Source organism: Haplochromis burtoni, unplaced genomic scaffold, assembly GCF_018398535.1.
Source record: "Haplochromis burtoni strain Fernald_Lab_line unplaced genomic scaffold, NCSU_Asbu1 Contig_45, whole genome shotgun sequence".
Classification (NCBI taxonomy): Eukaryota; Metazoa; Chordata; class Actinopteri; order Cichliformes; family Cichlidae; genus Haplochromis; species Haplochromis burtoni.
In genome coordinates this window covers 2,375,118-2,392,586 of record NW_024582406.1, presented here as the reverse complement: position 1 = coordinate 2,392,586, position 17,469 = coordinate 2,375,118, and the positions used below count along the sequence as shown (strand labels likewise).

The 17,469-nt window shown below is 41.4% G+C and overlaps 1 protein-coding gene across 1 annotated transcript in view; it reads right to left on the bottom strand.

The window, feature by feature from the left end:
* cnn1b (calponin 1, basic, smooth muscle, b) overlaps positions 1 to 6,241 on the bottom strand; it is a 12,013-nt gene extending 5,772 nt beyond the window's left edge. The window contains exon 1 of the mRNA XM_005926745.2: positions 5,887 to 6,241. Within this exon, the coding sequence (XP_005926807.1) occupies positions 5,887 to 5,946 (60 nt within the window). The 5' untranslated portion in view covers positions 5,947 to 6,241. The remainder of the gene's footprint in view (positions 1 to 5,886) is intronic.
* Between the last annotated feature and the right edge of the window lie 11,228 nt (positions 6,242 to 17,469).

Genomic DNA, 17,469 nt, shown 5'->3' with positions numbered 1-17,469 from the left:
ATGCTCCCTGAAGCTCTGTGTGTGTGTGTGTGTGTGTGTGTGTGTGTGTGTGTGTGTGTGTGTGTGTGTGTGTGTGTGTGTGTGTGTGTGTGTGTATATGCTTTTACTGCATTCACAGTGTCTTTGGGAGCATTGTCATGCTGAAAAATGAAGCTGTTGCCAATCAGATACTTGCCCTATGGTACTAAAAGGATCAAACTTGACAGTATTTTTTCAGTATTCATAATTCCATCATTTTTGACAAGATCACACCACTAGCTGAAATGTGGCCCTAACCTCCACCACGTTTTGCAGATGGCTTAACCCGCCCACTGTTATACCCCTCTCCTGACCTTCTCCATACATATTGAGATGATCTGAACCAAAAGTTTCAAATGCAGATTTATCGCTTCATCAGACCCCATATGGAAAAGAAATAGTAAAAACTTATGTGATTACTCATGAAAGTGGCCACTTTCTCATTACTTTCATACATTGTTTTAGTAAGTATCCAAAACATACAAGTTTCATTATAGAATTTTTCGATCTATCTATCTATCTATCTATCTATCTATCTATCTATCTTTTCCATATGGGACTGGCTTCCACTGATTTTCATGTATAATGTGACATAGCCCAGCCTTTTCTTCCCGTTTTGGTTCTTTAAGAATGGCTACTTCCTTCCTTCATCCTTCCACTGACACCTTTTCTGATGAGATGGAGCAAAAGGACCAGATACATCTCTCAGGTTCTGAGTTAGATCTTTGCTGGATTTCTTCCCCAGTTTCTTGATGTTCCTAATGACTTTTAGATAATAATATCTTCAGCAGATAAACTTTATTATTATTTTTTTTCTTTTTAAGACCCGGCACTTTCTTTTGTTTACTTGTCCCTCCTTTTAAGGACACACAGGCTGAGCTTGCTACATTTTCAGCTAATAGCTTTTTGGGAATCACCTTGTTGGTGCAAAAATAAAATTTTATTCCCCTCAAACTCTTATATTTGGCAAATTTTATTTTATTATTTATCAAAAGAAACATGTACAAATTATATGTTTCTTTGACAGGCTGCTAGTAACAAAACGCCAAAAGATACAATTTAAAATTGGTTCTTTTGGAAGTTGTCTGTTATGTGTCGACACAAGACTTTTTTTTAATGCTTGATGATTCAGAGGTCAGCGTTAAGTGACTTAAACAAAAACATTCCTCTGAAAATAGTCAGCTACAAGAATGGGACTGAAAATAAGTATAAAAAACAAAACAAAGAAAAACTCTGAAGAACTTAAAAATTATTCCTCAGGACCTCTTTTTTTTAAAAAAAAAAAAAAAAAAAAAAAAAAGAAGGGCAACAAAGTCAGCCTCCTGGGAGGTAAAATATAAAGAAATGATGAGTGGCTAAAGAGTTTTGCACATTACTGTATGAGATGGATTATTTAAGTGCACTAATTGAAAACTGGCCTCTCCGTTTTATTTCAAGGTGGAGTGCCTTCCTAAAGATTTATCAGGAAACTATGTATAATTTACACATATGTCTAATAAAGTGTTATCATTCTTACTGATAGTTGAAAGTATAAGGATACTGTATGTGAGAAATTGGTATGAGAATAGTAGACTCTGCAATCTAAAATACAACATTCAAATCCTTAAATACGTGAATAGCAGCTTCTTTCATGCCTCAGAGTCTCACAGAGGATGACGCTCCATATCTGAAAGTCTTACTATATACTGAAAAATACTCTAAGCTGAGGTGTAAAGAGAACAGGAAGGAAAATGAAATGTGGACATTTCTGCATGCAGAAACACACAGGCCTCTCCCTCTCTCTCCATGCATTTCCTTATTGGCATAAACACACTGCCCTAATACTTTGAATTCTGGCATGGGGGTTTAAGGCTGCCCCCCCCACCTCACCCCTTCACTGCACACACACACACACACACACACACACACACACACACACACACACACACTTCCTGAATGTTCTGCAGATAAGTCTTCACAGTCTGGGATCAGCAGCCAACACAAACAAGTATTTCAAAGCAGCAGGGGATAGCGTGGACTCCAGTCCATCACACCAAACTTGGGAGAAACAGCTTTTCCTAAACACTCCTCCCTCTCCCTCTGCCTGTCTCGCTCTGTGTATTTGATTGGCTGCGCTCATATTTCTCCCTCACAATCTCTCTCCTTCTTCTCTCCCTTTGGGTTTTCCAGAATCTGCCCTTTTACAGCGAGTTGACTATTCAGGCACCCAATGTCCGATAAAGGCACACCAAGTCAACAGGTCCCCCTTCCAGTCGGGGGGAGTTTGATTTAATTGTGCTTTGTCTTTTGATTGCCGAACACCACTGCCACAATAAAAACTATTTTAGGCATGAAACACACAGAGAGAAAAGGCAAACAGAACAAAAAATGATCTGACTGTATACTGACGGATGTTATCGAGAGCATGTAACACTTGTAATTCCACCATGAGTGGTAATTACAATAAATAAATAAATAAATAAATAAAAAGAATCAGTAACTCTAAGATCATAGCAAAAGCTATCAGAACATTATGCTAGCTGTCTTAGCTTAGCCAGCATTAGCTAAAAGTAGCCCCACGTGTGGCTGATCATACCAGACCAAGTAAGGCTGTGGCAGTAAATCTTCTGACTGCACTGAACTCCAGTTTGGTGCATTTCATTTCTTAAGAACTTTTTATTTGATTAATGGTGGTCGGCTCTTTTTAAAGGGTTAAATAGTGGCACGTGAAGCTAAAAAACCAGTACAACCAGTACAAGATTGTCAGCAAAGTGTGTCAGGATGTCACGTGAAAAGTCAAATGAATTACTCTGAAAAAAACAAAACAACTCTTAATAAATCATCATCCCTGAGGGGACACCCAGTATCAATATATAAAGTCAGTTTTGCAGATAACTGAGGTGGAGCCCGTGTTTGTCTGCTTTATATACAGTTAGGCAAATACTACAGTATATTGATTCTAAAACCATGGGTTGGCCCTTTCCTGAAGATTTGAAATAAAGGATTAACAAGACATTGTAGGATGATTAATAAATGAGAAGAAATAAAGCAATAACGCTCTAATTCTTTTAGAGTTATAATAATTTAGATTTTTGAACAATAAACTTAAAAGGGAAAATAAGAAAAAGCCCCCAGTAACCCCAACATTTTCACAGGGATCAAATAAGACCAAGAGGTTTAGCAATTGCTGGCTTCATCTCCATTGATGTATTGCATGTTTGAGATTTATCACTTCGTTTTATGAGTGAATTTTCTGCTAATTTGGTGTTTTCTTCAGATGTTTTGTACTTCAAATAAATATATATTCAATAATCTTAGAGCTTACAGCCAATTTTATTTAAGGAGTCATACTGTGCAGCTACAGCATGGATTTATTAAGAAAACACATATAATGGGATTTTGAAATATTAACCTTACACTCAAAGATCAAACTGATAGCCTGCCTTAAAGCACAACTTGTCCAAAAAAAAAAAAAAAAAAGAAAAAAAAGAAAAATGTGGACTGCCCTGCACTGTATAGTGGTGAGTTCAAAAACAAGTGTAACAATAGGAAAGAGCTACGAAGTGCCAGTAAGCTGAAGCAGCCATGCCACACACGTCACCTACACAGCAGTTTGCAGGAGGAAAAACTGCCAGCATTTGTCACCATAAGCTAACGGTCAGTTCGAACCAAGTAGGGCTGCTGCAGCTAAACTCTGGGTGTACTGACCCGAGCAGTGGACTGTGACAGAGAAAATTAAACAGGCTCACAAGAATGGCTCCAAAGCTTTGCTACACTATCACAGACTATTTGCTGTAACCGCTGGTGTAAATACGCGAGTTGAGCTGTTAGTGCCTGATATGTGGATTTCCGCCCCTCCCTCATTTATTTGTTTGCATCGAGTCTCCTTGGATTCACTGTGTGAACTACTGGCATGGCCTTGTCTTTGCTATCTATCGCCTATCTGTCTCCTGTCCACCTGTGTTCTATCAGGACAGTGTTTTGTCATTCTTGACTTGGATGTAAACTGTTTAGAGTGAGCACACTTTCTCACGTTCCAAGTCAGAGCCCAGTCACTCCATAAAAGGCCATTAGATGATGATCCTGTACCTGTCAGTCTTTCTGCTGCATCTCTGCCCCTCTCTGATGTCACGCTGCTGGAACGCAGCATCCCGCCATTACTCTCATTTAAGCCCTTAGGCTTAAATAAAAATTTTATATCCCCCCCTCCCCCCCAACACACACACACACGACCCTACTTCTCAATTTCCACTCACTGCGTGTACGTGATCGGCTTGGAAATGGCACAGTGGTGTCGGTAAAATAGCAGCCTGACTGCTGAAAGGAATGCGGGCTTCATAGAGTGTGCTGCACCTCTGCATGAGACTAAAGCACAGCTGAGAGATGGCACCATTCAGCGAAGAGGCCAGGGCAATGATGATTATAATGATGATGATCTGGGTATTGGAACAGTCACAGGCTGACCTTTGTCATTCTGGCTGTTAGCAGCTGTGACTCATCCAAACATACAGAGTCACTGCTGTCACCGCACAAGCAGAAAATCCCAGTAATTTTATTCACACTCACAAAGTGAACCCGGCCTAGCTTCCCCACAACTGTGACAACACAAAAAAAGCTTGAAAAAACAAAAACAAAACAGGATTGTGCATGTTTATCCTTACCCAGGTACAAACTGATTTAAAGGTGGAATGTGAGTCAACACTTGTCAGGTGATCCGGCCAGTTTTTAAAAAAATAAAAAAAATTCAGTAATATAATGTGCAATGGCACAACACAGATAATTTCTCACTATTTTGGCAGGGTGGAACATAATTTTTCAAAGTGATATATATATCTATTATATTGTATTTGGTATATTAGCAACAATATTCCACATCCCAAAATAAATACTCTCACTGACCTAATCATTACAATCTTTCAAAGCTTACTGAATGTAATACTTCCTGTTAAACTTGTGTCATATGTAATTATATATATGGAACTGCTTTCCAGTTTGCTCTCTGACATGCACATCCATTTACGTCTAGGAAAAGGTTCCTAAAAGGTGGAGGATGTGAATTTTAATGTAGTATAATTAGTGAGGGGTGCACACTCACTAATGATACACTAAGTTTTTAATGTTGGCGTGTGTGTAGTTTTCATCTAATTTCTCTGTTCAACCCCCTTTCTCACTGCACAGTGCAGCTTCAAGCTCAGCCTTTGTAAGATCACCTTCTTCCATGTTTCAGTCACTTTTTGATTTCTCTGAGGGGAGATCAGCCAAACAACAATAACAGAGCACTTCCTCCACCACGTGCTTCACTCCAGCACACTATAAAGCCCTGACCCTGCATAATCGCACGAATCATTTGGCCACTAAAGCCTGTTTTCTGCTCCAAAACAATCACCTCCTTCACTGTGTGATCGCTTACCAAAAGACAGAAGTGTGTCACCGCAGCGGTTTTCCCAAGCACACAACCTGAAATTAAACTGGAATGAGATCACATCACCGATGATATCTCCCCCCCCCCTCGGTGTAACGTTAAGATACATGTAGGAGTTCCTTTCCAACTGTTTGATGCAGAGCCACAGGCCAACAGCAGGTGTATTTATCTCTACGTCGTTTGCTGCTAGTTGTTTCAACATGCTGGACTATGAAAGCAGCCACCACAAACCCTCTCTTCTGTTTCTTTTCATCACAGTTAGTTTCGTTGGAAAAACTGCCTATTTACAGCAAGCATAGAGAGCTTGTTGTTTACTTTGCTATTATACTGGGTAGATCAACCTGTTACTGACCCTTTGTGGACCTCTGACCCCCACCAGAGGAGCCCATGCTTCAACCACAGCATCCAAACACACTCTGGATAACTAATATTAAAAAAAAAAAAGAAGAAGAAGAAAGAAAACATACCTTACTCTTGACCTCGGCGGAGAGTCCGAAGGCTGGGCCGCTCCTGAAATGTGTTGTCATTCTGTCGGGTTTTCTTTTCTTTTCTTTTTTGGCTATTTACAGTGGAGCTAGGGGAGAGCTTTAAAAATGGAGAAGCAGGTTAGAGCTCTCTGTCCAAACAAGGCAGGGAAAGCACGCAGAGAAAGTCCCAAACAAATCCGCGGGTATCTTTTACCCCCTTTTCTTTTTATTAATAATATTATTATTCGCCCCAGTCGTGCTCGGACCTGCTGGCGGAGGCTTTTGGACAACTTTCCAACACTTTTCCGAATCTTTTTAAAACTCTTCCCATGTGTGTGCTCTCTGATTGGCCGCGAACTCCGTCCAATCCGGACGCAGCCCCATCACGGAGGGGAGTGATGTCACCGCTCGGGTATTGGATTTAATCAGTGTCACTTTTTCCACCTTCATACCGGTCCGGGATAATTCACACGTGTGTTAGTATGCAGTTTGAAGGAGTTATGTCATTGCCATGTTCAGATCAATTTCTGTTTTTACTCAAGGTCTTAAAAGGAAATTCACGTAGCAGTAAGATTTAATTCAGTAATATGAATAATTAAATATTAAGGAGATCTATAGTTTTAAATAACTGCAATAAAATCTTACAGTAACATATTAGGAAAGGAAGTCTTAAAACATCTTAAAAATACACGCTTAGATATATAAAAATACTAATATGTGTCTAAAACTGGTCTACTATGTTAATAGAACTACTAAAACACATTATTACCAAAATTGATTAATGACCCATCATTGAATTCAGGTGTTCCAATCACTTTCATGGCCACAGATGTATTAAATCAAGCACCTAGGCATGCAGAGTGCTTTTTCAAACATGGGTCACTCTCAGGAGCTAACTGAATTCCAGTGTGGAACTGTGATAGGATGCCACCCGTGTTATATATCCAGTTGTGAAATTTCTTCTGTATTAAATATTCCATGGACCTCCAAATTTCATCAGAAAATCAGATTGGCCATCAGATTAACTCAAGAACAGTGCATACAGAGCTGCATGGAATTGGTTTCCATGGCCGAGCAGCTGCATCCAAGCCGCATATTGCAAAGCACAACACTAAGTGTTGTTTGCAGTGGTGTAAAGCATGAGTGAGTGTGCTTCTCAGTCTGGTATTCCGATAGATGAGTTTGGGTTTGGCAGTTGTCAGGAGAACAGCACATGTCTAATATTGTCATTGTGCCAAGTGCAAAGTTTGGTGGAGGGGGATTGTGGTGTGGGGCTGTTTTTCAGGATTCCGGCTTGGCCCCTTTGTTCCAACGAAAGGAACTCTTAATGCGTCAGCATACCAAAACATTTTGGACAATTTCATACCCCCAGCTTAGTAGGAACAGTTTGGGGATGGGCCCTAATATAAGTGTGCACATTCTAATATAAGTGTGCACCAGTGCACAAAGCAAGACCCATAAAGACATGGATGAGTGAGTTTGGTGTAGAAGAACTTATTTGGCCTGCAAAGAGTCCTGACCCCAACCTGACAGAACACCTTTGGGATGAATTAGAGTGGAGGCGGTGAGCCAGGCCTTCTTATCAGTTAGTGTCTGACTTCACAAAAGTGGTTCTTGAAGAAACGACGACTACGACTACTTTTGGCCATATTGTGTATGTAATATACCAAGCAATGATAAGCGACAATGCTAGTAGCGGTTTTCTACTGAAAAGGTTCAGGTCCCTAATCATTTCTTTACTGCATCTCAGTCATGAAATGACCGGTGCTAGTGTCAAAAAGTAGTCACAGCTGCCATAGTTGGTGAAAAAGAGCTGTACGAGCCTACAGCTAAGCAAACCTTTGAGATTAATGCTAACAATCAGCACACTAACATACTCACAATGAAAATACTAACATGTTTTGCAGGTACTGTTTGCTCTGTACTGTATCTTAAATTAGCATGTTGACATTTGCTAATTAGTACCCAACACAATGCAAAATGGAGGTTGGTGAGTGTGTGAGGGAAAGGATTTTACCACTACCCTCCAGTGACCCCATCAGATCCTCAGATGAACAGTAAAACATTATATATTATACTGAGTTTTTTATTCAACAAATGCTAAGCTAAAATGCAGACACAGTATGTGAAAAAGTGCTCCCAAGTAGCTTCCCCTACAGCAGTCAGGCACTGATCAAGCACTTAGTCAATTTATCATCAACATGTGTGAGCATCATCAGTTGTGTCAGTTTGCTTACTGGTCTGGAGTGTTCAGGTGTGTGTTTACATGATGTCTAGGAGGAAACACATCGGCAATTATCTTAGAAAAGCAACTGTTGATGTCTGTCAGTCTAGGAAGGGTTTTAAGGCCAAATCCAAACAATTTGAAGTCCATCTACTCTAAAGAAGATTATTCAAAACATGCAACACCATTGTCAATCTTTCTAGGAGTGGAAATCCCAGCAAATTCAGCCCGAAGTCAGATTGTGTAATACAGAAAATAAAAGAGCTACGTCTCAGACTCTACTGGCTTCTGTTAGCATGTTAAATGTGAAAGTTCAGTTAGAAAAAGACTGAACAAAAACGGCTTGTTTCGAAGAGTTGGCAAGAGAAAGCCTATTCAGTCTAAAAAGAAAATGGCAGCACGTTTTTGGTTTGCAAAGTTTCATCTGAACAAATCTTGTGGAACAACGTCCTTTGGACAAAAACACCTAAGTGGAGATATTTGGCCAAAATGTGGAGCTCTATGTTTGAAGAAAACTAAACATAGCATATTAATACAAACCCCTCATACCAACTGTTTGTTGTTGAGTTGGCCATCAGCTCCTCTGTATATATATATATATAGTTTTCACACATGGCTTATGCATTTTGTCTCAGTTTTTGTAACCGTGTGTAATGCATGGTGATGTTGTTCGTGTCAGGTTGTTTTTAAATCACTTTAGAACCTGTTAAAGATCAGATAATGTTTATTATATTTATTACAGTTAAAAAGGTGTATTTTCTCTTTCACATGGCGATACATAGACCAAAATCAGTATAAACCTAGTGCTATCATAGGTTTGATTGAATTAGCTCCATTAGCGTAAAGAGTATATAGAAGTCCTTGATGCGTGTCTTACCCTCTCTCTCTCTCAGCTTTCCTGTCTATCATCACTGTTGCTATCCAAGAAATGCCAAGAAAATAAATTTTTTTTTAAAGAGCCTGTAACTTAGTAGGCTGTAGATCACATTGGCCTTGGCTCAGGCGATAGAGCGAGATATCTACCAATCTGATGGCTGGTGGTTTGATTCCTGACTCCTCCAGTCTGCATGTTTAAGTGTCCTTAACCCTGGAGAACCCATGGGGTCAAATTTGACCCCATGGGTTCCCTCGAAAACCAATGGGGTCGGCTCTGACCCCATGGGTTCTCCAGGGTTGAAGAGTGTGGATGTTAAACAAGTCACAGAACCGGTGAATGAGGCTTATGGCAGAAAGTACTAATGAGTGTTCAGGTAGAGTAGAACAGCACCAGTCAATCTACCATCTGTAGAATTAAGTATTTTGTTCAATGTAGTTTACAATCCCGCCAAGTTGTGTGAATTTAAATGTGGCAAAGTGACCTAACCATGAGGTTTGTAGTTTCTTAATCGATACAATCGTCCTCAGCTGACTGAAGTAATCAGAACACTTAAAGGACTGGTTCTGGCTGAAATTTAAAGTTTTGCTATTGATTTTGAAGACAACATTCCAGAACAGATCTGGAATATTTGACAGGATCCAATGAGTGTTTCCATGTTAGTTTTCAAGCCAACATAATAATAATGGATTGCATTTATATAGCACTTTTCAGAGACACTCAAAGCGCTTTACAATTCCTCTATTCATTCACTCTCACATTCACACACTGGTGGAGGCAGCTACAGTTGTAGCCACAGCTGCCCTGGGGCAGACTGACAGAAGCGAGGCTGCCATATCGCACCATCGGCCCCTCACGGTAGGGTGAAGTGTCTTGCCCAAGGATCCAATGACCAGGACAGACAGAGCTGGGGATTGAACCGGCAACCTTCGGGTTACAAGATGAGCTTCCCAACCCCCTGAATCACGGTCGCCCCAAACCCCAAACATGGATGAGAAGTTATCAAAATACTTTGTTATGTCAAAGAATAGAGTGCTCATCCCCGTACACTGCTGTGGGACTTTTTTTTTTCCCGTGTGTTTGACGTGTGTTTGACTGTGCGTAAAAGCTACTGTAGTGTGCCTGACGTCACCCTGGGAACAATGAGGTGGTTTTCCTGTTTTACTCCAGAGCGTTAACTCTTCTTTCCCCCATAGGCGGGCAGACGACAAGGAAAGGAATGCAGCAGATTCAGGGGGGTCCGTGTAACAGGGAGCTAGGGAGGACAGGGAAAGCGACTCCCAAGTAGCATGATTCATTCCCTCTTCTCTCTTTTGAGTGCATTTGAACGTTAAGATTATTGCTGGCATGCCAGACTCAGAGAGGAACATTCTGGAAAAGCCAGAGATGGATGAAAAAGAGAGGAACAGAGAGCAGGATGTGTGGCTGTGGTGGTTGGGATACCCAATAAAAGAGTGCAAATAACTATTGGATATACACTGTTACACCGTAGCAATGCAAGGGCTTCAAGTCAGACAGTGGCAGATTTATACAGACCCAGCTGAAATTAATTAGTGCAGAGCACTGGTCTGCATGAGAGACTTTTGGAGACCACAATGGGATTGGCATGTTCACAGTCTAGCATGCCATAGCTACAATCTGTCATGGTAATCCAAAGACAGAAAACAAACATTGCAGGACCTAAAAGTTCCTTCTCAGTTTCAGGAGTTTAGAACCCAATTGATATCCACCCAGATGGTCCAGTGTTGATCAAGGGAAAATAGTGGGTCTAATGGCAAAATTTTCCCTCCATATAATGATGATTATATACAGGAAGGCATAACTGTTTCTGTTATTCTTGGACAAGGTTTGAATTCCATTAGCTTAAAGGAATCATTAAGAATGTGGTAAAGGAGCCATGTGGTTGTTTTTTATAATTCAGCTGATGGAGGAGTCCAAACAGTCGGTGCTCAGTGGAGTCTGATTGGCTTGCTGTAGAATACCAGAATTGGCAGGTCAACCTCTGACGCCCTTTGCTTTTCACAGATGTGAGCAGGTTCACCCTGAGCACATGTGACAGATGTGAAAAGGTCTCGAGAAGTTGAGGAGAACCTTGTACTACCTGTAAAATCGGTTTGTGTGACCAGTTTGGTGATGGGTCAGCGATGGTCTAGGCAGGCATATCCATGGAGGGACACACATAGGGTGCTGTAGCCTGACCTCTACAGGTTAGACTACTGCACCCTAACTGTGTCAACATAAAATTCTTTGGATTCAGTGTCAAACACTACACAGGTGCAGTGGTTCCTGGGTTCCTACTAGTGCATTACAATCCTCAGCTTCCTGTGGGAAGAGCATAGAGGCAGTCGCTGTAAGATGAAGGAATTGATACCATGGACTAGTCCCCACACCTGCCTGACTTAAATCCAACAGAAAACCTCTGGGACATTATGTTTTGAGTTCCATGAACTCAAAGTTGCTCCAATGACATCTCAGTAGCTTGAAAGCATTTAGCTTCATGTGCAGAAGGTGGTCATTGTCCATAGCATTAACCATGGACAATGACCATGGTTAGCCATGCTCATTTGGATGACCTCTGGGTCAGCTAATGGAGGAATCTTAATGGTATGTTGACTGAAATTGAATTCAAATAGCACTTGTTTTATACACTATAAGGACGGAAGGAGAACCTACACAGTACACCTACAGGAACTTTTATGACATTCATTGTGAATTGGTTCCTCTTTGTGGCTATAACAGCTTCCTCTCTTTTGGGAAGTTTTCCTACTGGATTTTGGAGTGTTCCTGTGGGAATCTTCTGCATATTCATCCTGAAGAGCATTTGTAAGGTCAGACTTCGATGTTAGACGAGAGAGCCTGACTCACAGTCTTCATTCTAGTTTGTCCCAAAGGTACTTTATAAGGTTGATGTCAGAGATCAGTGTAGTCCTATAAAGTTCTTACAAATAAAACTTATCCAACAATACATTACCATTAACAGAAAAGTGCCTTCCTTAAAAACTCACACAATATCTAAAGCATTAAGATTTCCCTTCACTGGAACTAGGGGCTCAAACCAACTCTGGAAAAACCACCAAATACCATTAATGAATTCAGCGATAGAGGTGTGTCACCCAGTACTGCTGCTGCCCATACTTACTATATAAAGCATATTCTGTAATGAATCGTGAAACAGTTGCATTTTGGCCATGTTCTATTGAAAAAGAAAGTTTGGAATTTTGAGGCAAAATCAATGCAAACTGAGAGAGTAAAGGGAAATTTAATAAGGATGTAGCTCGCAGTGAGGCTGAAAACATTTCAGTACCTGTAGGTGAATTAAAGACTCAATTTCCACGTTGTAAGTTAAGACAGACTTTTGTTTGTTTGTTTGTTTCTTAGAATGCATGTCTTTTTGGAGCAGACTTATTTGTGGAAGAAATACAAACTTGGAGAAGGCTTTAAATTATTTGTTAAAAAGTTTGTTAAGGTGTCAGCTAATTTGCTAAAATGCCAGCTAAAGCAATTAGATACTGCCAAAAGGCAAAATATAGCATCCAGTTGCAAGGATGGCTATTCAGCCTCCTCTGGAAGAATTCCTCTGCAAAGCACTAAACCCCCAATTTTGTCCCAGAGGTCACAAGTAGCACTCAGTGTTGTAGCTCGCTGCCATCTGTTTTAAGTGTATGTGTGTGTGTGAGAGATGGAGAGAACAGGTGAAAAAGAGGCAAATTGTAAAGCACTTTGGGTAAAAGCACTACATAAATGCAGCCACGGGGCACTGCGGATGCTGCTTGCTCTCTCAGAGTGTCCTAACCTGACAGTTTGGTTGCTTACAGCACTTATGAGTAAGAGATAAAAGCACTTGAATTATAAGATGAATCGAGGTGAAACCTTGAATGAATGTGTGAATTGCAATCAGCTGATGTAGTTGGTAGGGTAACAGTGACTGGAAGTGAAGCATCAGCTCCAAAGCTGTGATTAAAGAAACACTTTAGATTAAATATTAGATTAATGTCTTTAGCTCGACACTTTTAATGCAAGTTGTTATCCACCAGAATTATGCTGTAGAAGTGTAAATATGTAAAATGCTAAATGTAATAAAGTACAGGGACAATGAGAAGAACATATAACAATAATATTGTAGTTTATGAAAATGCTACCTGTTGAGTTCAGCGCATCAGTAACAGGCTTAATGCTGAGATTACTGAAAGTCCAATAAAAAGAGTAGAGAAACATCATAATGGACCTCATGAACTGGTTAAAGCACAACCTTAAACTCTCACAACATAGTAAAAGCTGATACTCCTAACCTGAAAGCAAATCAAACATTATCAAAGCACAGTAGATTACCATAAACAGCCTGTTAGAATATAGAAATCTGGATTAATTCTGCGTGCCAGGAGATGTGCTCATTTATGCACAATCGCATTCCCTCATGTGTACACGCACACACAAACTAAGCGAGGGTCTTATAAACATTTCACAGGGAGAAGAAGAAGCACACACATGGAATTTGGACGCTTTATTTGGGCATGATGGGAGAAGGGAAGGGCCTGAGCTGACTGGGAGAGGGATAGAAATGTAATGTCTCGTGAAAGAGGAATCCCTCACACTAAAAATAACAGAATACAGTCAGATATTTACTGTACGGTGGGCTTTACTGTTTATACTGGCTCCAGTTCATCTGACACCTAGGCTAATAGGCTACTTCTGGGCACATTTATTGTGTGTCATGTGGATGGATGACTAAAGAGTCTTGGTTTAGGGATAATGGTGTCACAATTTCATAAACTCAGCGGAGAAGTATTGCAGTAATGTGCTTTTGTATTTACAGTATTTTAATCAGTCATATTTTGTGACTGGACATTTTTTCACTTTAAGCAATCAGTCCTCTTGACAAAGGAGCAATTTTAAGTGACCGGTGAGTTAGTTTACAATTTCCAAGGTGACGGAAACATACTGTACATGCATGGCCCAGTTCAGAGAAACTATTTCAAAGTCAGTGGATACATCATCGGACAAACTTCTTTGGGGTGGGGGTGGGGTGTCTTGGATGGTTGAAGAGATCTGGGTGGATTATAGAGATATGCTCTGAAGGCGCGAGGTTGAGAAAAAGTCCCGAGTCACAAAATTTGACGAGGTGCAGACAGAGAGTTTAAAGGGGCTTAAAACTATTAAGGAAGAAAGATGCAAAAATACAGAATGGGAGGGAAAGAGGAGATTAGTGCAGTTTCTGAAACTCAGAAGGGCATTTCTGCTGGAAGCTGTTTGTTCCTCCACCCACCGACCCCTTTCCCAACTCCTCTTGGGTCTGGCTATTTATGGTAGAAGCCTGTCTGAGGACTTCTGAAGGCTGAGTTCATGGCATCATAATTCCAACCTGTTGCTAGAGTAGGAGAGGAAGCTCTAAACATACCTGGATTTGGTCAACAAGCCCTCAGGCGTCAGCTCAGACCTATTCAATCAGTCCTGTCATATTCTTGCATATGTGTCTGTGGTACTTTTAAAAATAAAATGTTGAACAAAATGTTTTACCTGACTCAGGGACTTTCAGCACTCTATTTATGTTTGCACTAGACAGTGAAAGTTGTTGCCACTTCAACAGCGAGCCGGTATAGCAGTGATCATCACAGTACTCGATTCTTTTGCTCCTTTCATTACTTAGGCTCTGACTGACACCTAAAAAGATGAACAGTTTTTCAATGGAACTGTCTTCAATCTCCATATTTCATACACAATTCACCTCCACTGGTTTTACTTTTTCCATGCTGGTGTACCTGACACTTACAGTGCAGAACCTGGACTGTGCTCAGTTCTACTGCTGCTGCTTTTAGTGGTTACACCTTAAGAGAGCTGTGCATTAACAAATGCCCACAGACTTCAATGAACTGAAGCAACATTGTAAAGAAGAGCGCGCGAAGATTCCTCTTATAAAGTCATCTAGAAATCCAACACTTTCGGTTATTGCTGCTAAAACTGGTTCTACAATCTATTGACTTATAAGGTGTACTTTGGATTTTGTTAAATAAATAATGAGTCAGCCTAATATTTGTTCATCTGAAGTTGTATATAAATACTTAATAAATACTTTAAGACTTGGTATGGACTACATTAATATTGTGTGTGTGTGTGTGTGTGTGTGTGTGTGTGTGTGTATATATATATAATATATATAATATATATATATTGTACAAGATCAATGGGACCCTAAGAGCCTTCATCAGGAACTCAATGGGGATGTGGCGTACAACACTAGAGGCCAACTCCAAGCCCATAGCACAAGTCACCATCAAGTGCGGGATCTACCAAGGAGATGCTCTGTCCCCACTGCTGTTCTGCATAGGCCTGAACCCCCTCAGTGAGATCATTAACAAGACTGGCTACGGATACCGACTACGGAATGAAGCAGTTGTCAGCCACCTCCTGTACATGGATGACATCAAGCTGTATGCCAAGAGTGAACGAGACATCGATTCACTGATCCACACTACCAGGCTATACAGCAATGACATTGGAATGTCGTTCGGACTGGAGAAGTGTAGTCGGATGGTAACAAAGAGAGGGAAGGTAGTCAGAACTGAGGGGATTGAACTACCAGAAGGCAACATTGCAGACATAGAGGACAGTTACAAGTACCTGGGGATCCCGCAGGCGAATGGGAACCATGAAGAGGCCGCTAGAAAAGCTGCAACCACCAAGTACCTGCAGAGGGTCAGGCAAGTCCTGAGGAGTCAGCTGAATGGTAAGAACAAGATCCGGGCCATCAACACGTACGCCCTGCCCGTGATCAGGTACCCTGCTGGGGTAATAGGCTGGCCAAAGGAGGAGATAGAAGCCACTGACATAAAGACAAGAAAGCTCCTTACCATGCATGGAGGGTTTCACCCCAAGTCCAGCACCCTGAGGCTGTACGCTAAGCGGAAGGAAGGGGGCCGGGGACTGGTGAGTGTCAGCACCACAGTCCAGGATGAGACAACGAACATCCAAGAATACATTGGGAAGATGGCCCCAACTGACCGAGTGCTCAGTGAATACCTCAGGCAGCAGAAACCCAAGAAAGAGGAGGGAGACGAGGAACCATCATGGAAGGACAGGCCCCTGCACGGTATGTACCACCGGCAGATAGAGGAGGTGGCTGATATCCAGAAATCCTACCAGTGGCTGGACAAAGCTGGACTGAAAGACAGCACAGAGGCACTAATCATGGCAGCACAAGAACAAGCTCTGAGCTACAAGATCCATAGAGGCTGGGGTCTATCACACCAGGCAAGACCCCAGGTGCAGGCTGTGTAAAGATGCCCCAGAGACAATCCAGCACATAACAGCAGGGTGCAAGATGCTAGCAGGCAAGGCATACATGGAACGCCATAACCAAGTGGCCGGCATAGTGTACAGGAACATCTGTGCCGAGTATAACCTGGAAGTCCCGAGGTCAAAATGGGAGATGCCCCCAAGGGTGGTGGAGAATGACCGAGCTAAGATCCTGTGGGACTTCCAGATACAGACGGACAAAATGGTGGTGGCTAACCAACCGGACATAGTGGTGGTAGACAAACAGAAGAAGACGGCCGTAGTGATCGATGTAGCGGTTCCGAATGACAGCAATATCAGGAAGAAGGAACACGAGAAGCTGGAGAAATACCAAGGGCTCAGAGAAGAGCTCGAGAGGATGTGGAGGGTGAAGGTAACGGTGGTCCCCGTGGTAATCGGAGCACTAGGTGCGGTGACTCCCAAGCTAGGCGAGTGGCTCCAGCAGATCCCGGGAATAACATCGGAGATCTCTGTCCAGAAGAGCGCAGTCCTGGGAACAGCTAAGATACTGTGCAGGACCCTCAAGCTCCCAGGCCTCTGGTAGAGGACCCGAGCTTGAAGGATAGACTGCCCACAGGGGCGTGCTGGGTGTTTTTATATATATATATATATATTCTTATATACATACATGTAAGAATACCTTTCAATGTTGCCTCAAACTTTTTCAGCCTTTAGGACTTCACATTTCAACAAAAGATTAAAAAAACTCCTTCAACTCTTCCAAGGCCTTTAAAGATGCAGAGTATAAAATCTCACCCCTAGGCACTAGATGTCAGTAGATTGCAGATTGCAGTCAAGTGAACTTGACATCTTCCACAAACCAGCGCCCACTCCTATCAATATTTAATGGATTATTTCTAATTTTATGAGAATGCTTAATTCTTTGGAACATGTAATTTTACACACTAATCAATGTATGTTTTGTGAGCACATTTAACTGACTGTACGTTTAACTTTCCCTCTTCATAGAGATTTAACGCTGACATTATTGACTTTTTACATCAACTGGCCTTTAATTTCCTTTACTTCTTAACAGCTTTCAGTTATAACTCTCACCTTTATTCAGCTTTTACTCTTACACTTACACGTCCACTGCTTTCATCTGTCTTTTCAGCTAACATGTCAACTCTTTTCAGTGTTTACACTCTGAATGGCACTTTCAGATCTCCAAGCATCACCTGCACCAGATCACCTG